Source organism: Anguilla rostrata, chromosome 2, assembly GCF_018555375.3.
Source record: "Anguilla rostrata isolate EN2019 chromosome 2, ASM1855537v3, whole genome shotgun sequence".
In the NCBI taxonomy this organism is placed as follows: domain Eukaryota; kingdom Metazoa; phylum Chordata; class Actinopteri; order Anguilliformes; family Anguillidae; genus Anguilla; species Anguilla rostrata.
In genome coordinates this window covers 46,693,245-46,720,277 of record NC_057934.1, presented here as the reverse complement: position 1 = coordinate 46,720,277, position 27,033 = coordinate 46,693,245, and the positions used below count along the sequence as shown (strand labels likewise).

The 27,033-nt window shown below is 43.7% G+C and overlaps 1 protein-coding gene across 1 annotated transcript in view; it reads left to right on the top strand.

Moving 5' to 3' along the window:
• Positions 1-27,033, top strand: part of LOC135248227 (voltage-dependent T-type calcium channel subunit alpha-1H-like) — a 102,878-nt gene that overhangs the window by 67,781 nt on the left and 8,064 nt on the right. The window contains exons 8-28 of the mRNA XM_064322595.1: positions 473-565; positions 972-1,773; positions 3,395-3,789; positions 12,234-12,385; positions 12,905-13,090; positions 13,342-13,459; positions 14,887-15,042; positions 15,682-15,769; positions 16,204-16,412; positions 16,647-17,003; positions 17,703-17,803; positions 17,978-18,101; positions 18,359-18,427; positions 19,447-19,631; positions 19,977-20,103; positions 21,293-21,418; positions 21,514-21,603; positions 22,388-22,580; positions 24,916-25,067; positions 25,567-25,676; positions 26,471-26,604. Coding sequence (XP_064178665.1) covers positions 473-565; positions 972-1,773; positions 3,395-3,789; positions 12,234-12,385; positions 12,905-13,090; positions 13,342-13,459; positions 14,887-15,042; positions 15,682-15,769; positions 16,204-16,412; positions 16,647-17,003; positions 17,703-17,803; positions 17,978-18,101; positions 18,359-18,427; positions 19,447-19,631; positions 19,977-20,103; positions 21,293-21,418; positions 21,514-21,603; positions 22,388-22,580; positions 24,916-25,067; positions 25,567-25,676; positions 26,471-26,604 — 3,967 coding nt within the window. The remainder of the gene's footprint in view (positions 1-472; positions 566-971; positions 1,774-3,394; positions 3,790-12,233; positions 12,386-12,904; positions 13,091-13,341; positions 13,460-14,886; positions 15,043-15,681; positions 15,770-16,203; positions 16,413-16,646; positions 17,004-17,702; positions 17,804-17,977; positions 18,102-18,358; positions 18,428-19,446; positions 19,632-19,976; positions 20,104-21,292; positions 21,419-21,513; positions 21,604-22,387; positions 22,581-24,915; positions 25,068-25,566; positions 25,677-26,470; positions 26,605-27,033) is intronic.

Below are 27,033 nucleotides of genomic sequence, written 5' to 3'. Positions count from 1 at the left end.
AATGTTCTGTTTAATGGAAGGACATTAAGGACAGTTGCACTGTTGCCTTCCTTTTTCAGCATAACATTGAATGACTAACTAAAATAATTGAGGGAATTTTATCCAAGGTTTCTGCTCCCCAACTCCAGGCTGCTACCTTCATGTTTGCCAATCACACTGGCTTCAGAAAGAAGTAACAACATGAAAGGACTGCCGAGACTTTATAGTCCTCCGTATTTCTCCACAGAAGTTGAATGCAGCATTAAAGCTGCCAGCTGTCTGCAGAGCAGACAGGGAGAGATGAATGTTTGTAAAGGGTAGGCTCGGTATCTGCTCATAGGCCCACCTTAAGCTCACTCTAATGGAACTGTGCTCAGGTGGGGATGAGTGTAGCTCCTCAGAAGAGCTGAAGTAATTATTGCCGTACCTGGAGGAATACAGGGACCTGTCTCGACCAGTTCTCATTCTGCTCTTCCTCTCTTCTGTTTTGCAGGTGATCACTCTGGAAGGATGGGTGGATATTATGTATTATGTCATGGATGCACATTCCTTTTACAATTTTATATATTTTATATTTCTCATTATAGTAAGTATGCTCCATTTTTTTTCATTGTTTCCAGACAGGCTTTTGATACTGCTGTGTAGGAGTTATCAAGCTTTTGCGCTGCATTGTTTCCTCTAGACAGTGTAATCCTGGTACAGCACTGAGTGATGCACTCTGCTCTCCCACTGTGTAACCTTTTATAAAGACTGACTATAATGAGGTGCATACCATGGAGGCCTTGCACAAATCCCATAAACAAGGAACCTCGGCAATTTAGAATGATAAAATGTCCAATGCTGGAGAGAAGGATCGATGCAGAGCCTCAGAAGGCTGTCACGTGGTTCAATAGGCTTTAAAGATGTTACCAAACCAGCACAACATGAAAATGTGAGTGTGGGTGTAGATTTATTAAAGTGGGTAACACAGGGCTTGCTCCTGCATTCTGTAGGTGGGCTCCTTCTTCATGATCAATCTGTGCCTGGTTGTGATTGCGACGCAGTTCTCTGAGACCAAGCAGCGGGAGAACCAGCTGATGCAGGAGCAGCGAGCGCGCTACCTCTCCAATGACAGCACACTGGCCAGCTTCTCGGAGCCGGGCAGCTGCTACGAGGAGCTGCTGAAGTACATCAGCCACCTGTACCGCAAGGTGAAGCGCCGGGTGTCACGCATCTACAGCACCTGGCAGAACAAGCGCAGGAAGAAGGTCAACCCCAATGGCAATGGCGGCGGCGGCGGGAGTGGGGGCAGCGGCGGCAGCATGAATGGACACGGCCGACGGTGGAGCACCAGGCGGATCCACCACCTCATCCACCACCACCACCATCACCACCACCACTACCACATCAGCAATGGCAGTCCCTGCTCTGGGCCAGGGCCTTCGGGGATCTGCGACTCGCTGGAGATGAAGACCATGAAGCCTGGGGCCCAGCTCTTGCTGACTTCCCCCCTGCCGAGCCCATCGCGTGGGACTAAGTCAGTTCACAGTGTCTATCATGCCGACTGCCGCTGTCAGGGCCCCCAGGTCCGCCACAAGTCTTCCAGCATGTCGGGGGGCCTGCGGGTGCTGGGCGGGCTCAATGGCGGTATGAACTACCCCACCATCATGCCCTCTGTTGTTTGTAGCCGTGCTAGCACCACCAGGGGAAAGGGCAAGCGGGCAAACGCCCACGCCCACAAACTGAATCGAGCCTCAGCGGGCTTCAGTATCCCAGACCCCTACAGCAAACTGCACCAATTTGTGGGGGAGCACGGTAAGACCTGCCCGCCTCCGTCTGTGTTTACGTCACACGACCAGGTTCGAGTACTTCAGAGCCAGGCTGGGTTCTGTAAATCTTACAGCACACTTTCCTCCAGTAATTCTAAATTAATTCAGAGATTTTTGTGAGCAAAACAAATACAATCGCAGCACTACGGGTGTTTTATAAGACATTTCATTCCTACTTTGTTGATTCACAAAGGTTAAAAATACATTTCATTAAAATGAGAATGTTATTGTGTGAGTAGGCTTTCAAAGGTATAGCACTGCTCTATTTCAAAGGTTAGAACTGTGCACCAAGGAATTGAAGCATGCTGTTTCGGGATCTAGGCAATCCTCTCAAGATTAATTAATTCCACGGATATCAGTAAATACAGTACTTGGCTAGAAATCCTCTATTATATCTCTTTTTACTGTAATACTTTTAATTTGCATTTCAGTAGGCCAATTTCCTTTCATCTGCCAACCGGTGTTGTAATATTTCAGCATTTGTACATCCAAGGAAAAACCTTAATTCCTGTCGCTGGGGAAAGATTATAGAGAGAGGCCGTTTTACTCTACTAACATCCCGTCTGTGCCAGTAGTTCTGGGCCAGGAGCGCATTTTTGTTATGACTGGAATCTCCTACACTTGAACTGATTACAAGATGGTGATGGAGACTCAGGACATGATTCACTCTCGAAGGCATGTTAAATGGAAGAAGTGGACAGCTGCACAAATCAGCTCGATAGAACAAGGTGCCGGGATGAAATGCATTACGCGCGCAGGCAGGGGGGAAACACATAAACTGAGCGATGGTGGCAAAACTGCATTCTTCCTTATCGATCCAAATTGAGAGGCCCCTGGAATGAGTCCAACCAGGCGCTCTGTAGATGAGCAAAAGAGGAATGACTGTGATAGAATTGTCTATAGGATTCCAGTCTGCAGGTTTATCTCAACTTGCACCAATATGAAGACCTGCACCTTTATCTCACGTGTACTCTTCCCTGCCTATGCCTTTATCTCAACCAGTACCTCTATTATAAGCTGTAACTGCATGTGACCCTGCAATTTCATGTCAACTTCTTCCTTCATCTCATTCTACAGTACACCCTTATTTCAGCCTGAACCTTTATCTCATTCTACACCCTTATTGCAGCCTGTACCAGCGGCGTGGGAGAGAATCTGAGTCAGGACACATTTGCTCCTCAGCCCCCCCCCCCCCCCCCACACACACATAAATATTATAGTCAGTGGAGAAGTTAATTGGTTCCACCAGAGCTGGCTATGGGTCTTACAGATGCAGACACATGCTACCCTCATCCATTCTCACCTGCAAGAGCTGGCTTTGTAGTTTCTTTATTGTTCTATATATATGTGATATATCTCCTCACGAGTAATAGGCTAAAAGTAGACAACCTCAAGAGTACAAGTATCATGTATAATCAACTTAATTAAACTTTATTTAAATCCCCCATGCCCCCACCCTTTATCTCATTTTACACTCTTATCTCAACCTGTACCTTATCTCAACCTACTCCTTTATTCGAAACTTTACTTTGTAGGCAAATGGCAGGCCTGGATGGGCTGAATCACCTGTCACCATCATCATATGTCCTTGTGTTCTTATGTTCTAGGACTGTGTCCAGGTTCCAGCCGTCTCTCTGGCGTAAGCCTGCCCTTCCCAATGGCAGGAATGGTGCCCAGCAGCCTGTCCTGTGAGCTGATGAGCTGCCCCTACTGCGTCAGGGCGCTGGAGAACCCCGACCTGGAGCTGAGCGACTCGGACAGTGCCGGCTCAGAGGCCGACGGCGTGTACGAGTTCCCCCGGGACCTGCGGCATGGCGCTGAGGGCAAGGCCAGCCAATCAAGGCGCCACAGGAGACTCAAAGAGAAGAATCGCGTGGTCCAGTGCTGGGAGAACTTCAGAGACAAACTGAAACGGATAGTGGACAGCAAATACTTCAACCGTGGAATTATGATTGCCATTCTGATCAACACCTTGAGCATGGGCATTGAGTACCACGAGCAGGTGAGGGCGGCTGTTTTTGGTTGGCATGAAGGTTGCATGATCTGATTACCTGTCATCAAGTATTGTTGCTGCAAAAGGACTTATTTGGTGTTTCCCCTTTCAGTTGAAAGGAGCAGTGATTAGTACAGTTATTCACTGTATTGCTTCATTGCCATGCAAGAGCTGTGTGCTTACAGCAGATCCTATATTATTTTAACCTTAAGATGGGGATTTCTGTGAACCTGCATAAGTGTATATTCTGGGTAAAGAATGAACAAACATTGTATTTGTGTAATAAGCATGTGCTACTCAATATGGGATGGTTATAAATGACAATCTGGCACAGATAAATTATCGCTTACTGACTGAGAATTCCATTCGTTTTTTAGTTATTAGTGGTTCAAGTGTAATGGCCACAAGTTTTTTCCTCCTGAACAAGGGAGCTAGAAAACATTTTACCTAAATTTCAGTCCTCAGGATGTCACTGTAGGCACCCTAATTGCAGTAATCAGTGGTAAGCACCCAAAGAAACATGACACATTATGCAATTAAGGATCAACAGAAGACCTTATTGGTGGCAGGGTGCAAGTTTCTAAGCCAGAGGTGTCCAAAGTTATCCAAAAAAGCCTTGAACAAAAACACTTCATTAGTTAGATGAGGCGTCGTAAAGATGGCCTAGAACAAAATACCACACCCACACAAGCCCTTTTTGGATAAGGTTGGACATCCCTGTGGAAACCAGATGATTAAGGCGATTAAGGTACCACAAAATGTTGATCGTATAAAAAGTGGCTTCAGGAAGTCCTGCATTGACCTCTTAGTGTTTACAGATGTAACTACAGGCTAAAAAAAGAAGCCATGGTCTTAATAATAAATGTCAGGGTTCTAATAATAAAACATTGCCTTATTGGGCTTACTCAGTGCCTTGTTGGACAGGACAGCATTTCCACTAGACTTTGTATCTGTTACAGATGCTCTTGAGTGATTTTATATGTGTCTTTGTCTGAGGTTTTCCAGATGTGATGCCAGTGACTTCTGGAAGTGGAAGAGTTTTTGCTTAGTTGTTGTAGACATCACATGCTCAGCTCATACATTACGAAAACCTTAGTGGCTGTTACGGTCATCAGGACTCTAATTCATTGTGCATTCTTTAATAAGTTAAGTATACATTCAGACAGGTTTTCTGAGTAGAGTATTTCAAATTGTGTGTAAGTTGGATAGACTAGAGTGGTGAGACACAGATGCTGCATGGTGGACTTTGAGGTGAAATGGTGACAGACAATCAGCTGTGAGGCTTGTACATGGAATAATGAAGCTAATTCTGCAAGACTGCAACAGGAAATGCTATTAAACACTGACACAGGATCGTTCAGCTTTGATCTTTCAAGACCTGTCCTCGTGGCATTGTAGCTTTGCACTCTTGCCTCCAGAAAAATGCATGGTTTTATATCACAATATGTCTCAGGCTCTTAGAGGTAAAACTGCTGACCTTTCTCTCTTGTCACATGATGTAGGCTGGGACAAATGAAATTCCCACCCAAGCCCAACTGCGCCTCTGAATCTGTGCCGGCATGAGTGTACATTAGTGGGCATGATCTGCCTTTTATGTTTCTATATTGATTAGCTGGACAGTCAATGGGGTCCACAGTCCAGAAAATGGGATGTACATTAGCATGCCACGAATATAATATTTATGACTGGTGAGGGGAAAAAATGTCTAAAATGGTCATTAAATGTATTTAAAATGTATTTAAAATTGAAATTGTATGCCACTAAAAAAAATGTTTTGGAGCTGCAGATAAATCTGTTCACCTTTTACTTTTTGAATAGGCACATCCGCTGAACATTTACCAGAACACTAAATGGAAATAATGGAAGTTACATAATGGAATTTGACTTATAGAACAGATCTTTCCCATGATGCTCCTTTATCACCCGACCATTAAAACAAATACAAGTCCAAAGATATTGTAAAAGCAACTAAAAATACTAGGGAGTACCAGAAATCCTCCAAACGTGTAATTAAACTCTCCAGAGCCTCATTTTTCAACCATGCATATTCTACAAAAAATATAGACAAAACTGCACACTCACTCTTTTTCACAGAAAATAAATGATTTATCATGAAAAACAGTTGTGTCACCAGCACATCTGCATTTGTGTCCAATCTGCCTGTTTCTTTCTGTTAAACAATAAGAAACCTTTGACAGTATCAGGGCATGAACACACATTCACTAGGACCTTAGATTTGCTTGCTGAGCATTTTCTACAGTTTCTTCTAATTAAACAGCCACTGCAAGTTTAAAGACCTCTCTGCCAGGTGAGCATATAAATCCCTGGTGAGTGAGGTTATAGATGCATGTAACCAATATTCGCAGTTCAGATGAATTTTTACTTTGCTGTTTCATTTGAAGATGTGCTAAAGACATGACTGAAGCATTTTAATCAAATTGAGAAAGTACTTACATGATGATCCCCTGAGGAGTGAGTGACTTGGCCTTGAACACACCTGCAGTGGTAGTGCACAGGCTGCGTGACCTAAATGGAATCATTTTGGTGCAAGATTGAATTTTAATTAAAAACCTGAGCTGTGACAGAGCAGGTCCGCAATCAGATGCTGCAGATTCCCGTGCTTCACAGATTTTAATCAACACCCCACTAGTCAGAACAGATGCAGTTGTGTTGAGATCTCTCATGTGACAGTGGCACGTCAACATGAGGCAAGAGGTGAGAATGAGACTGCCTATCTGAATATCCAAAGAACCCAGGGCTCTCTCTCCCTCTCTCTCTTTCTTGCCGTTATGCCATTTTAATAATAGTGTTGGTAAGGGAAATTGTAAAATACACGTCATTAAATGGATGAAGTTTTTTTTTTCACTTATAAAAAAACTTTAAAATGAACTCATATAAAGTATAATTATATGCATAACTTATACTGTATCTCTTCACAGTGGTTCCACTCTATCTCTTGCTGAGTCAGTACTCATTGTAAGTCAGGTTCTGGCTTTACCTTTTACCTTTGTTATTTACCTTTCATTGTTTGCATTGGTACTGTTATTACTATCACAAGGCTCTTTTATCTGGGAACATGTACAGTGAACACTGGAAAGATCCATGCTGAGTAGCTCGTTCTCTCTTGAACCACGCTCCTCTCAGCTCAGGGGGTTCAATACAGAAGGAAAAAAACACCCCAGGATTCACGCACTGCAGCAGATAATCTTGCCATGGAAACCGCAGTGCTCCGAAGTGCAGCCGGAGCTTCATTCCCCGCTGCACCGAGCATTGGCCAGTCTAGTAATGATTTTATGTGTTCTCTCTTATTTTCCCCATTTCATTTTGCATAATACCTTCTCCTGAATGCATTGGAAGAAATATAAAAGTCAAAGTGAATCTCATTAAGCCGTACTGATGGTACTAACCTGACGGTACAGTCAAGGGTGTGGCATGAAATTCTGGGCCCTGTGAAAATGCAGTGTCTGTGGCCCCCTTAAAATTGTGGACCAAAGCAAGCATTTTAGTTCAGGCCATTTGAGGCCCCCCACCATGCCTTGGGGCCCTGGGTAGTCAGTTCTGTTATTCTCCTCGGTATGACACCTCTGGGCACGATGATGTGAAACTCAATATTACGGAAGTATTATTTTTTTCTTTATGCTGAATGTATTTATTTAGGACAACAGTGTTTATTTTGGATGTATTTTCCGAGTATGGTGTATTGCCAATGCATACATATTTATCAGCTTGTTACAGATTGTTTTCCCTGTGACTTTATTGTCAGTGCAGGGGTAGCATTGCCTTATTCACTTATCTTATCAGTGCGCTTTTCTCTGAGGATAGCTGGCTGTGCTCCCTCCCTCTTGGTTCTCAGAGAGATAATCTGATGGAAGGTTTTCTCCACTCTCAGCTTCGCCCCACAGTGCAGATAGAGCTCTCGTGGGCATACTCTGCAACAATTGGGTGAGAGATTGTGACCTTCTCCTCTGCCCTGCTTGGGGAATTTCTCAGAGGAACTAATTACATGCATTGTTACGATCAGAATGTGCAAAGATCACAGCACTGAGCTCAGGGCAAAGTGCACTACTCATCGGGCAAGTGCACTACGTTTAGCGCTGTGTACACTGTCGCCAACCTTACGAGTCATTTTAAAGCTGTTTTTTGCAAACCCCCCCTTGCCACTGTTTTGTTCTTTACCCAATTATTTGCATGCATTGTCCATTTTGATCTAAGGGTCAGGGGATAAAAGGGGATTGGCAAAAAAAGAAAAAGGAAAAACAATAACTTTAAAGTGAAAACCCGGTTACACATGCTATAACTGTTTGGACTTGTGCTTACGCAGTTCATATTATGTCATTATTTTGCCCATTTAAAAAAATGCTGCGTATTTGGTAATAAATTGTTACTGAATGTACCATTTGAGTTAAATTGTGACAGTACAACATTGTGTTGTATTGATGATAAATCTTTGGCTATTTCCTAAATTTACAGTTAGTTAAGTCATTTAAATACTTTAATTAAAATAACTAATTAAATTTCAGCTTTAGCACCCATTACATACAGTAACTAAGTCAGTACTTAAGTGACACAGAAGGACATATATAAGAGAAAGTATTCAAATCCCTGAAAAGAAAAAAATGCATATAAAATATACCATAGTACAGGTATAAATACAGATATATTTCTATCTCAACCTAGTCATTTTAAATGTGATACCGAATGCACTACCCTAAACAGCTTGTCTGTTTAAGCGCTGTTGAGATTTATAAACATCGCTGCACAGCAATGGCAGTAAGATTACAAGTACCTACCAAAAGGGCATATGCTTAATGAAGTGGACTCCCTCTATTGATTTGTGTTCTGTAAGCCCTATACATATAGTCTGTTGACGGTTTTTAAAAAATACAGTCACCACTTGAGTACAGTAGATCTTTGAAGTCGATCTGTAAGATAATCCGATTAACCAAGTGTCGGTGAAAGCCTGTAGACGTGGCATTGATCCTGTTTCTGTAAATAATAGTATATCAGTTAAGGGCCTAAGACAGGCTGTGAGGCTCAGATTGATTTTGAATTACGAGATGCCCACACATTGTTACTGCGTCAGTGAAACATGGCCCTGTGCTAGGCTAGTTTCACCGCAATGTTTCCATCTTGTTATTGGGTCTGTCCTGATATTTGAGGATCTGAGGTACAGATAACTAACCTCTGGCATAGGAACAGTGGCCCCAGTCTCCTAGGGCTGTATGTGCTGGTGAAAAAATACAGCTAGGGGGTGCTTCTCCCTCTGCTTCACCAGCTCATCTCTCGTTAATGTCTCCCTTTGTTTCTCTCTATTTTTCCGTTTGTGGGGTGGGGGTCTTTCACTGTTGAAAAATGCTCTCCCTTGCTGTCTTCCTTCTTCTCTAAAGTTATTAAAGCTGCTCAGAGATGACCTTGCCTCCGGTATAAAGAATATTCCGCATACTGTGTCCTTGCCAAAGATTGCCTTTGTCTGTGTGCATGTGTGTGTGTGAGTGCCCACTGGAAGATAAAGTTTTCCACTACTAATAAACCTGGTTCTGCAGTGCCTTATCTACCATCAAGGGATATATTTGCATAAGACAGTACTTCTGGTACAAAAAATAATAATAAAATCATTAGCCAATATAAACATATCACACGGTAAATTTAATTTTAACACCTGCAGTGATTTGTGAACTGTATTACATAAATACAGAAGTGCTGGCATAAAATAATCCATCAAATGTGATCTAAACGCACACAAAACTTTATGGCTGGTTGTCCACAGATCGTGAATGGAATGAAGTTGTATGCAGGGATTTATAGTGCTCTCCTTCCTCAGCAGCACTGCTTTGCAGCAGACACAGCACCCCTTGCCTATTCAGCATGGTGCCATCAATCACAATCCAGGCCTTTAACCACATTTATACCTTGTGAATTTCCACAAATCATTCCCATCCGGTACTGTAGATAGGTTAATAATGTTGTAGATATGCCACATCATTCAGTTAGTAGCAGCTTTGTACCATATAATATGGGCCATTTTGTGTGGGCTTTTAATGCAGCTCATAATATGACTGTTGCCCTGGGTGGTGAGAGACAAGTGTGCAGGCTGGAAACAATGTCTAAATGGCACTGAAAACACCAGGTAATATAGGGTAAAGGGAAATTGTGAGCATCTCAACAATAAAAGAACCCAAATAAATTATGATTTTGGTTAGTTTTTGTTACATGAAAATAGTAATGGTAGATTAATGTCTGGTTCTGTTAAGCCTTTGGAGATTGTTGTGCCAGAGTATAGCTGTGGCTTTTGTCAGAAAGTCGTGACAATGATTCTCAAGCAGGAACTTTGATGTCCTCCATGTGTTATGATTTCTGCTCTAGTTGCCAGGGGTCTAACAGATTGTCTGGATCCTGTTTCTTTTTGGCAGTCACTTTGCTGGAAGAGTTGCCTAGAGTTGCTATGTCTGTGGAGTTCTAAGGAGTTCCCTTCACTGAGAATGGGGCCAAAGTGATACACATACCTCTATCATATCTGCTATCAGTCCCTTGTCTCATTGCCCACAGCTTCCTTCAGTCTTCACTCAGAGGACAGACTAGGGAAGGGCTGCCCAACCCTGTCCCTGGAGATCTACCGGTCTGTAGGTTTCCATTCCAACCCTAACAAAGCACACCTCATTCAACAGCTAGAGATCTTGTGAGCTGCTAATTAGTGGACTCAGGTGTGCCAAATTGGGGTTGAAATGAAAACCTATAGGATGGTAGATCTCCAGGAATAGGGTTGGAAGGCGTGGACTAGTGCCTTTGGGAAAGCTGATACAAATAAATAACCCATGGATACTAAAATCAGTACTACTGCTAATGTCAGTACTACAGCTGGTTTTCTCTTCTGTCTGATAGTCCGTAGTCCAATAGTTTCACTGACTTGCCAGAGATTACACTCACCTGGTGCATTAGGCTTAACTCAGTCCCTGCTTAGGGCGGAATGAAAAGCAGCAGTACAACTGGCCTCGAGGGCCAGGTTTGAGCATCCCTGCCCTATCCCATAGGACAGCAGAGCTCTTCACTCATCTCCTGAGCAGCAGCGTCAGCGCCATTCAGTCTCAGAGCTGGACATGGACAGAGACATGCTATCAGACTCCACCCAGGTCTGTGGCAGTAGGTTCATCACCAGTCTGTCTAAAAGGACAGAGTACCCAGAGAATATCTCTTTTCCATTATTCCTTCTCTTCTCCCAGATGGAATAAGTACAGTCATTTAGTTATTGCGGAATGGGTTTATTTCTGTGTGTATGTATTGTACATACTGTATTGCATGGCATGGTTTTTTACTGCAGTATTGCAACGTCATGATGTCTTAGCTGACATTGATCCAGGAAGAAAACCTACAGTGGACCTCCAGTGATGTGCTAGCTTGTGTCCAGTACTTCCATAAAGACACAGAGCCCCCTGGTGGTTACATTTTAATGCACACATTCTTTATTTTGTCTCAGTTTGGTGATGAAGATATGTGTGTATACATATATGGCTGAAATGGGGACAAATAATGGAGGTGTACACAAACCTATATGATCCTGAACAATTTCTTTGTTATTATGTTGTTAAAGGTATGTCATTTAATAGAACCCATTTTGTAATCATTTTATATACATTTTTGATTTGGGACAAATATTGTTTCATGGCCATTAATGAAGGCACTACAGACTGAACTGTATTCTTACTACATATATATCTTCTTAAAATGACTTTGCTGAGCAAAGCTTGAGTACAGCACATTAGCTCTACGCATTGACAATGTTAAATATTTATTTTTACCTAGGGATATTTTTTCAGTTTATGTTAAATCTTCAAATCAATTTGAGAGGCTTCTTGTATCAGGCTATTGTTTGGTGTGGATTCTTAGAAATCTGCCAGTTGATTTTTACAAGAGAATTAAGCATAATAATTCCTGGTTTTGTTCATTACATGTTGAGTTTTTTAGTGAATTGTATTGGATGTAGTCTTTCTTATTTTGGGAAAGGATGGGAAATACATGGACCTACCAAGTCTCTTGATCAATTGATTGCAGCAATACTGCTGGATATTCTTTAGGGATGTAAACTGTCCTAGACCACCAAAGCACCTTCTAGAGCTAATGCTGATACCCTTAATGAAATACAGTAAAGACAGATGTTTGCTGTTACACATGTAATCACACAGGAAGTTGATGACATTAGAGTATCATTTAGATTGTTTAAGGAAACAGGATCATGGTCATCAGCATTAATACAGTATGTCCATAGGTAGGTTTAGAATGGGTGTTGAAATGCTGTTCATTCCAATAAAAGCTCAATGGAGTTTATAATGACTGTCAGCCTCCTTCATTAACGGGGTCTCAGTGGAGCAGTGGATAGATGTGTAGTGATTGATGAGAGCTGTGCAAGGCAATCGTGAGCTCAGTGTCTGTTGTTGTTCTCCCCCCCTCCTCCCCAACAGCCGGAGGAGCTGACTGATGTCCTGGAGATCAGCAACATCGTCTTCACCAGCATGTTTGCATTGGAGATGCTGCTCAAGATTCTCGCCTTCGGCCTCTTCGGCTACATCAAGAACCCCTATAACATTTTTGATGGAATCATTGTTGTCATCAGGTTCTCTTCCTTTTTTCTCTGGTTTGCCTCCTTTCCCCTTTCTCTCGACCACTCTGTTTTCACCTTTCTCTCTGGTCAATTTGAGGACTTAATGAGACTAGTCCACTGGGGCCACTACCCGTGAGCTACTAGCAAAACAATGGAACTTCATTTATCCAGGAAAATTGTGCTTGAAAGGAAACCATCTTCTCTGGTCAAAAACCTATAACTAAATGATTCTTTATGGAGCATCTGATGTGTAATATGTGATATTCTAGCATTTACACTAGGATTAAATGTCTCATAATGTCACTGTTCTGTTTACCCAGGGTCTTTCCACATTTGCTATTTTTTCATGCTGTTATCATTTGCAGCTGATGGAATAAGATACATTGGTGATTGAGGATTCACATTAATTCATTCCAGTATCAGTTAAAATTGCTGAGCTCTCTCCTCTGTGTAAGACGTGTGAAAGATGAAGGGACTTCTGTCCCCCCCCCCGACAGTCTGGAGCTGAGCGCTGTGTATCCGTCTCTGCAGCGTGTGGGAGATCATAGGCCAGTCGGACGGGGGCCTGTCTGTGCTGCGGACGTTCCGCCTCCTGCGGGTGCTGAAGCTGGTGCGCTTCCTGCCGGCCCTCCGGAGGCAGCTGGTGGTCCTGATGAAGACCATGGACAACGTGGCCACCTTCTGCATGCTGCTCATGCTCTTCATCTTCATCTTCAGGTCTGAGCTGTGGGCTCAGGGCCACACCACCAGAACAGGCTCACTGAGAATACTGAAAGTGATGTGGATAGAAGTAAAAAGGAAAAACGAATTTAGATTTGAGACATTGAACACGGGTAACATAAGAACAATACTGAGCGGGAGCAGACAAATTCCTAATGATGTGAATGTATTCACACAATGGCATGCATGATCTTGGTTCCTGACTAATAGTAAACTAATAGTAAATCTTGTTTCTGTGTTACTCCTAGTATTTTGGGAATGCACCTGTTTGGATGTAAGTTCAGCCTGAGGATGGAGAATGGAGACACCATCCCAGACAGGAAGAACTTTGACTCACTGCTGTGGGCGATTGTCACAGTCTTCCAGGTCAGTGCAGTGGGTTTAAAATGCGCCCGATCTGGTGTGGGTGGGAGTGAGAGGTCGCTATGGAGCTGGCAGCCACACTACCTAGAGGTGCAGACCTCAGCGGAGATTATCACCTCCCTTGTCCCGAGGGAGCAGATGGTGATGACCGCTGTCATCCTTCTCACCAGCTATGCGAAAACGCTCGTTAGCTCTAGCTGGCAGTCTCCATAGCAACTGTAGGGACGGGCTGTGATGTAGACAAGCTGGCTGTTTCAGGGAGATGGAAGCTGCAGGTAAGCAGCCTGTCTGGTTGCTTTCCAGACAGCTGAAATCCAATGATAACCTTAAGTCGTGTTTACTCCTCTGCCACTGGCAAATATGGGCTTCCAAAAAAGTTCTGCGGCCATCTCATCCTGTCGCTCAGTATTACTAACACGATGAGGTCATGGGGGGATAGATTTTGTGAATCATTTCTGTTCACTCTGGAGGTGATGATAAGATGGGGGTCATCTAGGCTGGGATTTATCATGATTCCCAATCTCTGTGTTTAATTTATCAGTCGGTATAAGGAAGGCATCTATCTTGTTAAATTTAATATGAAGTATTTATCTGATCAGTGTGTTTTCTTGTATTTTAAATGTGATTTTACTGATCTTACTTCAGTAAATTCATATATCTGATTCTGGTCTAATGTGAACTCTTGATTAAAAATTGTGAACATATGAGTTAATGACACTGCTCCCTCCAAGCCATTAAACTCACTATAAAGCATTAAATTTCTCCTCCGGACACAAAGCTTCTCCCATAGTAACGCCTAATCCCAGACCACCAAACCCTTCCCATAGCAACATATAATCCACAGCCTGGACCACCATGTGGTTAGTTATGTGCAATCAAGCTTAAGATCATTGAAAGTATGGATTAGTTGTTGTCAGATAATGTGCAGTGCAAACCCATGCATATATACTGTATAAGGAAAATGTGTTGTTAAATGAAGTGTGATAGCTATATTGCCAATTGCCCTCTTGAATCTAAAGTTTAGTTAGGTATTCCTTTCTACTGAACTGCACTGAGGAAGTTATTCATCATATTGCTCATCTGCAGTAAATGTAATGAATCACTTTTTTTTTTCATAAGATTCTAGGCACTAATTTGTGCCTCATATACTAGAGGCATTTAGAGCCTTGAGAGTTCAAAGATTTTCACTTTAACTTTCTTTACGATCAATAAGTGCCACTGTATTATTTATAGGATCCTCACATTTTGAGCATAGGGCTATTCAATATCTATAACATGAGGCCATTGTACTCAATTTGAAGGTATTGGGGTGTGGCATTCGGTCTGCACTGTAAATAAAGTGGAGTGCCATTAGTTCACCACCCACAGTCTTATCCAGATGGTTAGGAACTGCCTTATGGTTCATTTCACTGTAACTGTTGACTTTGCAGATCCTAACACAGGAGGACTGGAATGTGGTTTTGTACAACGGCATGGCTTCCACCTCCCCTTTGGCTGCACTCTACTTTGTGGCCTTGATGACTTTTGGAAATTACGTACTCTTCAACTTGTTGGTGGCTATTCTGGTAGAGGGCTTTCAAGCAGAGGTAAGACAGTATTCATTGATTCCTGACTGAAAAAATTAATACCTGCTGGCATCTGATAAAATGCAGGCAGTGTCTCCCATGTTGTCCTGTCCTAGGAATGAGAGAAGGAGAGAGTATGATTGGCTCTTGGAGCACTGCACAGGTTGCCTGCACCAATCATCATTGGTGCTGAAAGCCCAGACCTTTCTGCCACACGTACTGTCAGTGTGATGCAAACACAGCCTCTCATGCCTTTAATGTTGTTCCACTCTGTCGGATTGCAGCGGTGTCATTCCAGGGCATGTGCACCTGAGACAGAACACAGGCTGTTTGGCAGGGTGAATCCAGTTCACAGGTTACAGAATGGGAGCCCTCCAGGGAACTGTGCGGGACCATTTGCATGCATTGTTGGGCGTGGGCTTGTTTTTCTGTTGATGGCATAATGCAGAATATATCCACGGCCTGAGTTTGGTGTTCACAGCCTGAGCATTTCATCAGTTTTGTTTTCCCCCCACTTGAGTGGATTATATCACTTGCAGCTGCACTGTAATTAATATTCCTTTGTGGTTATTGAAATGCCACCGGCTGTCTCGCGCAATGGCTCTCTCTTATTGCTCTGTTGTTGTTCACCCTTCCCCAAATGTCCGTTGTGCTTTGCAGGGGGATGCAAATAGGTCGGACTCAGATGACGAGAGAATGTCTGCAAATTTTGAAGAAGATGAGAAAATGAGGGAGCCTCACACCTCAGGTGATTATGGACTTCTCACGACTATGTGGACATGGGAGGGAGAACTACTTACTGCTTCCCCCTCTGAATGGTCATTGCTTGTTGATGTCTTGTGGATGCATATGGTTTCCCAACTGTCAGTGTCCAGTGCATGCTCCAGAGGAGACGACTGTGCCACCTGTTTTGACTGCTTTGTGATGATTAACCATAAAAGAGACATTAATGGTTCCTCAGAGCCCAAATTAATGTCCATCTCTTACCACTTTTATACAGCACTAAATTACTGACAGGAGCCCTCAGTTTTCGTTTTTATTGTACATCATAATGTCTGTTTATGAGCCCCAGTTTCAGACACATTCCCTCCCTGCTGTGGAGTACTGTAGAGCAGGCATTATCAGCGAGGTGTAGTTCAGCTGGAAGCAGCACTGCTTCCCTTCCCCTGCTGTGCCCCACAGAGCTGAAGATGCAGACCCTGACGCTCACCCCCAATGGGCACATGGACCCGCGGGCCAGCATGCCCCCGCCCATCATCATGCGCACGGCCGCCACGCCCATGCCCACGCCCAAAACCTCCCCGTACATGGACACAGTGCACGCCTACGGCGACTCTCGCCGAGGCAGCAGCGCCTCCATCGACCCGAACGCCTACGACCAGAGGTCCCTGGTGAGTGCAGCCTGCTCCCCTTCCTTCAGTGATCCAAACCCGTGATGGAGTGGAGTGCATTTCCTTTTCATTGATCCATCTGAGGGAATTTCCCTCCATCACCATTGTGAGCCATTCCCTTGATGACAGATGGTCTTCCATGTCAGTCTAGAGAGCGGAGTGGATGTGAGCGTTTTTCAGATTGACAGGGTGTAATGGGTGTATTGATCCGGTACCCTCCTCTCGGCCGCTCAGTCCAGCCTGCGGAGCTCCCCCTGTCAGCCCTGGAGCAGCCGCCGCTCCAGCTGGAACAGCCTCGGCCGGGCCTCCAGCCTGAAGAGGAAGAGCCAGTCCGGGGAGCGGGAGTCCCTTCTGTCGGGCGAGGGCCGGCGCAGCTCCGAGGAGGAGGACTCCGACGGCGGGAGGTCCAGCAAGACGGGCAGTGGGGCCTCCCTGCAGAACCGAGTCGAATCCTTGGACCTCCCGGAGCTGCTGCAGGTGCCCATGCTACGCCCCCCGGGGGAGCACCATGACTGCAATGGCAAGAGCTTCCGTCTGCCCCCCGACTACCTGCACAAAGATGACCCCGACTTTGAAGAGGACATAGAAGAGGTGAGCAGGCAGTGAGTGGGGGGGCAGAACATCTCTTTACACATTACATTCCAGAGCCTTGTGCACATCTGTCATCAGGAAAAATAACCGTGGTTTTTAAATTCCATACTTCACTGTTCTTATGCTATTTTTCCTGTTCACCCACTTGTGATGAGACAGATTTTTGTGTCATAATTGATTCAGCACCGTGCTTCTTTGGCAGCAAGTGTTTTCTCTCTGGGTGGAAAGGGATTGGATCACTCGGGACATTTTGCACCCACAGTCAAATTTAGGAGCTGTGCGTTCGTAAGAAGCCCTGTCAGAAACAATGGCCTGCATCATTCAGATGACTGGGGCTGGAGTCAGCGTCTGGCTGTTCACTGTGTGCAGGATTAGACAAATGCAGACGCACAGCTAACGGCGTGTGCTTTGAGGGAACATAGCCAGGTGTGAGCTGCATGTACACCTGATTACGAAACCGACCTTATCAGTGGGGAAACAGGGTCATAATTTTGGCAGCCTGTCAGGTATGCTGTCCCAGTACATTTTGGGCTTTTAATTTTAATTAGTGGGAGAAATGATCAGGGAGCTAATGGTTCTGCATAATTTTGGCTTTGTGTGGAATACTGCCCGTGATTGAAGTCCTTATTTCTGGCATGACCGTCTGTCTTGACGGTGAAAAGACAGCCTGCTCACAGCCTTTACTGTGCTCACTCGCAGAGCTACTGTTTCCGAATCAAGAGGATGTTGGAGCCCTATAAGCCTCAGTGGTGCAGGGATCATGAGGACTGGTCCCTGTATCTGTTCTCCCCTCAGAATGAGTGAGTACCTGATCAGCACTTTTTCTGAATGCTCACGCAATCGACAATAATCTGCTGCACTTCCCTGACATTGTCTCTCTCTCTCCCTCCCCCTCTCTTTCTCTCTCTCTCTCTCTCTCTCTCTCTCTATCTCTCCTTCTTTCCCTCGTCTATCTCTCACTGTCTCTCTGGCAGGTTTCGCATGACGTGTCAGAAAATAATTGCACACAAGATGTTTGACCATGTGGTCTTGGTTTTTATCTTCCTAAACTGCATCACCATAGCGCTGGAGAGACCAGATATCATGCCTCACAGCACAGTAAGCCCAACAGCACCAGCCCAAGGAGAGCCCGCTGAATGGCTCTCATTACTCAATGTAACTTGGATTAATGGGGAAGAAAGTGTGTGTGATACTAGCTCTTAGCAGTCTCACTTCATAGCCCTGCAGTGCAACACAACATGCCTTGTGTGCGATATTCAGTGTTTAGTGACGCCAAGAGTTGGCACAGATGTTAGCCAAGTGGTTTTATGCAAATGATTACACATGGAAGTTGTTCTTCTTTGTTGTTGTTTCAGGAGCGTGTGTTTCTGAGTGTCTCCAACTACATTTTCACTGTGATCTTTGTTGCTGAAATGACTGTGAAGGTAACAATCTATTTTTATGGGGTGTGTCATTTAGTTAATGGGTAACAACGGGATTATGGCAGGAATGAATTTGATTGATCTTTAGATGATTCTTTCTTGCGAGTTTATGTACCAGTCTATAATACAGTATCTGTTTAAGAGCCTAACTGCTTTTGTTTGTCTCATGGTAATACACTTGGCTGTACAAATGTATTTATGAATTCTGACAATGCCCCAAAGCCTAGATGTTTGGCATTGCCTAGTCAGTTTTAGAAATTTTAGATATGATTGAATGAGGATGAGTATGGGTTTACATGTACCCGCTATATAATCATATTCATTATTCTCATCCCTGTAGATCTCTGGCCTGTGGTTATACATATTTGATCTGTGGTTATAAATATTTGATTAAATAGATGTGATTTGGCTGTGATATGCCATGTGCTCCGTGGTTACCAAAAGTTGAAGTGACTAATTATGTTAATTATGTCGATTTCAAAGTGATATTTCCCTAGTGCTGAAATTTATTTCATTGGCATTTTTTCTGTACCTATGTTTTAATACAACTTGGTTCTGAAATAATTATGACTTGAACATGAAAGAAATGAGAGGTATCTCATTTTCCTATGGCAATATATCTCTAGTTTTTTTTACCCAGTTTCATATTTGTTTGTGCAATGGTACACTATGTTCAACACAGTGAAGAGCTGGGTGATCTGGAGGGGCAGGGCTTCTGTATGAGTGTGCTCTCAGTCCTAGCATTACAGTGTGAGTGTGTACTCAGTCGATCATAGTTATCAATATGTGTGCACTCAGCCAGAACACTGCAGTGTGAGTGTGCACTCAGTAAATAATAGTTATCAGTGTGAGTGTGTATTCAGTCAGAGCCCTAATGCTTAAGTGTGCTCTCATTTAGTCTGAGCCTTCCAGTATGACTCAATTACAGTCTGTAGTGTACTGTCAGAGCTGGTGACACCATCAGTTACATGCTGTATTGTTGCAGGAGGGGGCTCTCTCAATTATATCCTACATTATTACAGGTGGTTGCTCTGGGCTTCTGTTATGGGACCAACAACTACCTACAGAGCAGCTGGAATATCCTAGATGGGATTCTGGTGTTTGTCTCCATCGTGGACATCATCGTCTCCTTGGCGTCTGCTGGAGGGAACAGGATACTGGGCATCCTGAGAGTGCTGCGTCTGCTAAGGACTCTGCGACCCCTGAGGTCAGCCACAGGTTCACAGAGGAGACCATCAGTGTCACACTCACTGACACAAACTGTGATCCTACATCATTATGCTGAGGGCTATAGCTGAGGGCTATTAGTCTTGCACATCACATGGGAGTGTCATATTCATGGTTCTTATTTTAGTTTAGAATTTGACCAATCACAGTTTGTGCTGCAGTTATAATGGCTGTTGCACATATGTATATGCATTTAATGATGCAAAAGGTGAAGATTTACTCTCTACGTCGGAGAGTTCTGAAGGGACACAGACTCATGCAGTGACAGAAACCCATCTTCCACCTATACCCAGTAAGACGGCTTTGCCTTTGTCTGTGTTTCCAGGGTAATCAGCCGTGCACCGGGCCTGAAGCTGGTGGTGGAGACGCTGATCACGTCCCTCCGGCCCATCGGCAACATTGTGCTGATCTGCTGCGCGTTTTTCATCGTCTTCGGCATTCTGGGTGTGCAGGTAAAGTCTCACCGCAGCCCTGCTGCAGGGCCTGCAGCTGCACCTGTCAGAGTGCCGCAGTGACAGCCGAGCGCGCGGTGCTGCAGCGTGTTCACCAGCAGGCAGGCAGCCCTCCAGAGCCCCTCAGCACAGAGAAACCGCCGGTAAAACAAACAGTGCAGAGAACAGACATTGACGAAAAACCCTGCAGTAGAGAAGTCCGTAAATTGGCTGCGGAAAGCAAGTGTCCAAATGTCTTCGGTCTAAACAAACAGGCAGTAAAAATTAAAAGGTCTGAGAATAAAAAATGGCATTAAAGTGTAACAATGGGAGGTGCTGGAGTCGGTCCAGGCAGGCTGATGTCTTGGATTCTGCCTCTTGCCTCAGACAACAGCGCAGTTTAACTTCTTGGCACTGTTGTTGTTTCTCTTTCTTACGTCTGGCGGAGGATGAAAGAGTGGGCTCCAGGCTCATGCTCAGAAAATCTGTGTACCTAAAGAGTTTACAGATATAAAAGATAATTCATGAGGAGCTAATTGAGGTCAGGTATATCCACATCCCCTCAAGATGTTTTGTTTCCAAAACGTGTTTGGGAGTTTTTTTCTCTTCTCCAATATCACTGTGTCAGAAATGATTTCCTCCTGTACACGACATGTATGGGAGTCCTGGGCACAGTAAGATTCACAAATCCTAATAGCTTCCTTCCACCTCAAACCCATTTGCAAGTCACAGTTAACCATGCTCCCTGGGATGGTCGCTCTTGATTTAAGGGACCGTGACGGGTGCCTCGACCTACTTTCACACGGCGCCCCTCTAGGGGACTGTTTTGCAGTGAGAGCGCATTCACATGTGGGTGTTGAGGCATCGCAAACAGGTCCGAGACTGCTTCCCTCTCTCAGTCCCCCATCCATCAGTACCACTTCAACTGATGCGAAAGAGCATTAGGCCATATAGCGAAATGAAGTGCTTTCACCATATGGACAGCTGGCCAGGAGTCATTCTGGGAACAATTATGTCAGCAGTAGTGATATAAAAAAGAGGAGTTCAAAGCCACTGGGTGTGTTTTGCTTGCTCGGGATGCTGATTTATTCTTCTGAGCAAAGACAAGTGCTGTGGCTTAGGTTCCACGCGCTGGGGATTCTGTAAAGTTAATGCATATTGCTCCCAAGAGAGCTCATCAGACAAGCCCTTACCATTCTGTAAATTGCAGCTTTTCAAAGGAAAGTTCTACCACTGTGAGGGATTCGACACAAGGAACATCACCAACAAGTCCAACTGCCTGCAAGCCAACTATCGTTGGATAAGGAGAAAATACAACTTTGACAATCTTGGACAGGTGAGATAGAGTCTTGGTGGAGGACAGCAGTCAGTCTAACCTAAAGTAGTGAGGTGTTGGGGACTGACGTCTTCCTCCTGTCTTTGTGTTCCCAGGCCCTCATGTCGCTGTTTGTTCTGTCTTCCAAGGACGGCTGGGTTAATATAATGTACGACGGTCTGGACGCTGTGGCTGTGGACCAGCAAGTATGTCCCTCAGCTCCGTGACAGAGGAGCAGAATAGTCTTTGACAAAGAGATCACGTTGCTAATTCAGTGAGCTGGACCCCACCGCCAGGCGCTCGTGGTGCATCCCGTGCGTTTTCACTGTTTTGCCCATCTGTACTGACAAGATATTTCCAGCTACTTCAAATGAAGTGTTGGTCACACCCGTGCACCTCCTCGCAGGTTCCCTGTCGAGCTAAATCCATTATATAGCCCCTTCCAGCAGCTTGCAGTCCCCAGGTGGCTAATTAGTTGGCCCAGTTTCTCTGATAGTTCCATTCTTTATAAAACAGCATATATTTTATTTTTGCTGACAGACATTCAATGTAGTTTTACATTTTAAAAATATATATTCATTTAAAAAATATAAAGGCCATCCCCGACAAGTCTCCCTCTGGAGCTTAACCTACATTCCAAGACAAAACTGCTCCAAAGCGCTCCCTTACTGTATTTACCGCCACAGCTGTGCATTCATCTTGCAGATAAAATTCAGGCGTAGAGAACTGGGATAGAAGGCCTCGAGAGGCTAGTAGTCGTGATGCTCCTTTGAGGTGGTGAGGGAGGATTCCTTGGCTAAAATAGCAGGCCTTCGTCAGAGCATTATGCAAATGCAAACACTGAAGAAGAGGTTTTATGTTGTAGATGTGAAACATGTTGTGGGTGAAACTGATGCCTTTAAGAGCTAGGCCTCATCTTCTCTCTGGACATACTTGTACTCTACTCTCATGTCTAACTCTCCTCTTTCTGCCCCCTCCCCCCCTCCCCAGCCAATTCGGAACCACAACCCCTGGATGCTGCTCTACTTCATCTCCTTCCTGCTGATCGTCAGCTTCTTTGTGCTCAACATGTTTGTGGGCGTGGTGGTGGAGAACTTCCACAAGTGCCGGCAGCACCAGGAGGCGGAGGAGGCGCGGATCAGGGAGGAGAAGCGTCTGAAGCGGCTGGAGAAAAGGCGCAGGAGTAAGGAGAAAAACGGGTCCGGTCGGTAGTCTATCTTTCTGAGCCCTGCCTGCTTCCAGAGTCTGACCGAGAGCGATAGAACGAGAGAGCAAAAGAAACAAAAACTCCATGCACCATGCAACCCGAGAAGGCAGTAAAATGGCAAATGTCTTTGGTTGTGCTGCTAATCCACAGCATGCCTCTGCATGCCTCCTCCAAATGCTGCATGAGGGCATGAGAAGTCGGTCTGCTTGACAGGCAATGGCTCGGAACATCAGTGAACAGAGGGGCTGGGCAGACCTCCCAGCCCCCCAGTCTGGATGACATATGGGTCACCGCTGAAGAGTACACACAGCAGCTATATTAATGCAATAAAAATGTTGCTCCCTTTAATATTAGAAATAAGCTGAATTAAGCTTTCCTCTGAGCACCCAGCACACACAGAACTTCATATTGCCTTGTGTGCATTATTTATGTGCATACTATTACTAACCATGTCCACTGCCTTTACCAGGCAGCTCATGTGCAGTACAGAATTGTAAATGCATCAAATTCCAGTATAATCACAGTTTATGTCTTCACTGAACTCTTAAAATGGAAGTGTGTGAGGGTGAATAGCATTCATTCTGCACAAAGACACTTACACCTTGAAGTGTCATCCCACTTGATTGATGATGTGGAACATGCAATTTGACAGTTCTATCTATGCACAGAATTTAGGATAATCCATTCTGTTATCATTTGGGCAGAGACTTAATCATATTGGTGATGCAGTGTTAGCATTTTTATCATTGAACTGAAAAAGCAGGTCAGCGTGTTCACCACTGTCTTATTTCTACTCTTATATTTTACCAGCTTTTCACTGAAGCTCTCAGGATCAGCCAATGACACAAATGTTCTTGGGCAATTGTGATGCTCTTGTCTTTGTTTAAATTGAAAAGTGAGGCTGAGGAGAGGAGAGTAATGACTGTATGAGCGGTCTGTCACTGTCAGGAGGGCAGCCTTACCTCTGTGAATAAGTGAGTCTCTGGTTCCTCAGATAGAGTGACTGACAGCTTATTAAATTAGTTTTTTTTATTTCAGAACAACGTTTACATAATCCAAGGTCCATATGATAACCAATAGCAGGGAAATATATTGCTTGCTGCCATATCTTATTCACAGCACAGTAGCAAAGGCCACTATTTGATTTTATTATAGAATATGATTTGTTTATTTAATCATCTCAAAAGAGGCCCAATGATATGAAATACAGAGTTATTGAAAGTTAGCTTGAAGGGCAATGAAACCTTTTGCTAAATACAAAATCTCTCGTTCTCATTCATGGTCAAAAATGTGGTTCTCTCCTTATGTGGTAAGTTACATGTAGTAAACATCAAAATGGCAGACTCATATGCATAAGTTTACTCTTCTGTAAATATGCAAATTTGAAAATGTCTCTTTTTTAGATACATTTTTGCAGATATTAATTGACTCATAATTTTAATGACTGTATCATATACAATAGTTTTTATTATCAATGATCATTGATCAGTATGCTAATCTGCCATTGCAGTTTTCAATTGTATTGGCTCAATTACATTGAACAAGCTCACACAATGCAAAAATGTGATCCATAATCAACCCAGAAAAATGGAAATATCGCACATTGTTTGTTTCAGCCACATAAGGCCATGTTTACAAGGGCATGATATGGAGTTATTGCATGTCTGACGGCAGTAAAAGCATGAAGAAGCTGCATGAGTAGAAGAATATAAAGAATGCCTATAGGTTCTACTCTTTGTTTGTATAGGCGGGGAATAAATAAGAGACTTGATCTGGCTACTATTCATAAAATTTAAATGTGCTTATGCGGGGCTTCAGTAATTGATAGATAATCCATGGTTCTCCTTGGTTGTCGTGTTTCCCTGTTAGCTATTGCTTATTCAGTACTGAAGTTTCTCCATTAAGTGACAGACAAGCCAAACCCAGCAATTATTTCAAGGGACCTATGAAACAAAGAGCAAATTATTCAGCCAGGTAGCCAAATTGATTCAGGATCCATATTAATCCTGGAGGAATGTTACCATTCTGGATAAGAGTGGAAGTTACTGAAAATCAGAAAGTGAGAGGAAGACAACCATTGCACCTCATTCTTTCATCGGTGTAGTGTTTCTAAACAAATATATCCAGGATTTACTTTTCATCATTATCTTAGAGCTTGTTGTAAAGTTGTAAACTGCTCATACTTTACCATTTTACACACAGTATGAAATGTGTAATGCAAGACCTGCTTTCTAATGCCAGTGAACATGCGCAATTAAAAAGCATTTTTAGGTGCACTAATGGCTGTGTGTTGTGTGGTTGTTGTGTTCAGAAGCCCAGCAGCGACCCTACTACGCAGACTACTCCCCTGCCCGCCTCTACATCCACACACTGTGCACCAACCACTACTTGGACCTCTTCATCACCTGCATCATTGGGATCAACGTGATCACTATGTCCATGGAGCATTACAATCAGCCCAAGGTAAGCTATTCTCATTTAAGCCAGATTTAACCTAAACCTGGCCATGAGTCATTTCAATTCACCTTCAACTGACTGTCACCTCACATTCGTATGGAATAATGCATCAGCAACATTAATTAGGTGATTTCAGGCAACAAATAGCGTACGTCAGTTATCTCACTACTACAGCTATGTTGATTCCTAAAATGGTTTCACATCTCCATTGATATGGAAATATTCAAATATGTTTGAAAATATTTAATTCATCTGATGCAATTAAAAACTGAATAATCTTGTCTCTACCCATTTCATATGACATCTAATGTAAACTGCACAATCACACAAACCTGTAAGCAATGTAAGTACATTGAATGAACTTAGGTCTAGAAAAAACCTGTAGTAAGTTTTTCAGCATCAAGAAATAATAACTGCTCGTTTGCAACACTACAAAAACATTTGATCACTGCATTGTGTATATTCAGTGGACTGTTCGGTGAAATGGTGTTAATGTATTCCACAGTACCTTGAAGAGGCTCTAAAATACTGCAACTACTTCTTCACAATTGTCTTCGTCTTTGAGTCTCTGCTCAAGCTCATCGCTTTTGGCTTTCGAAGATTCTTCAAAGAGAGGTATAGTCAATCTGGCTGAGGAGCATGGGTCCGGCTGAAAGTTAGTCCACAGTACAGTTATACATATTTAAGCTTTAAGGGCGCAACATGTCTTGATGGGAATGTGGTTAGGATTTGTCGGTCGTGCTGACTGAAACTTCCTTGTTCACTTATCCCTCCTAGCAGCCACACCACTGTAAGAAGTAGATGCCGTTTGCTTGCTCATCCAAAGTGTGAACTGCACATTGAAGTGTTATTTGGAAGTGTCTCTGTTAAACTCGCTCAGCTGCTTTCAAGTGAAGTGACAAGCATTTTCAGGCCATGACAGAAACGGGGCCAAACGGCCTAGAGGGCTGGGATTTCTGTCGTGCCTAGAATGAACAAAGTCACCTTACCACTGCCCTCCAGGGAATCTGTTCTTCAGGGTGCTGTTTCCAAGATTCACAAAGACCATTTAGAAGAATCCATTGCATTGTTCATCTATTGTATGCTCTTACATCCTATTGTTTCCTTAGGTATGGATGTAAGCTATTTATTGCTGAGTCAGTAGGGTGCTTTTTCACAGAAAGTGTGTGCAATGTCTAAATTCTCAGTTGAATTAATTTACGCCTGCAGCAAGGAGAGCATCTCCCACCGAGTATAAACTACTTTTCAGTTAAATTTATTATTTCCCCTAACACTTTAAAAGTGTGTTTGTCTATGTGCGTGTACCGGAGTGGAGCGTATACTGTGATGCATATGTTTACATAATACACTGCTATATACTGTTCCAGGGCGATGAAGTACACATATAAACACTCTGTTCTCTTCTCCAGATGGAACCAGCTGGATCTGGCCATTGTTCTGCTCTCCATCATGGGGATCACACTGGAGGAAATCGAGATCAATGCCTCTCTCCCCATAAACCCCACTATCATCCGCATCATGAGGGTGCTGAGGATAGCCAGAGGTAGAAATGGACATTCAGTGTGATGCTTTCAAAGACGGGGAAAAGTGTTGTGTCCTATTAGTAAGGAATGCACGTTTTGACTGCTGAGTTTTGAAAGCAGCGAGTTCACAGATCATCCTGAAGTGAACAGAGCCCCCCTGGGTTGTTCTGTAATTGGGATGCAAAGGGTTCCTGTTCTCAGAAAGCCTCTCTTACATTCATTATTTCTGTTATATAAAAATACCAGATTTTCTGTGGACCCATAAATAATCCTTGCATGGAAATGGAGGTTTTAACAATAGGTAATTCCCATACTAGTTAATCTGCACAGTTATCATATTGACTTGACTGGCGTACAGGCATAGCTGGCTGAATGTTATCTTCCTTTCTCTTCATCTAAATGAATATGGCTGCTGTGGGATGTGTGAGAGAGCCATGTGAAAGAGGATG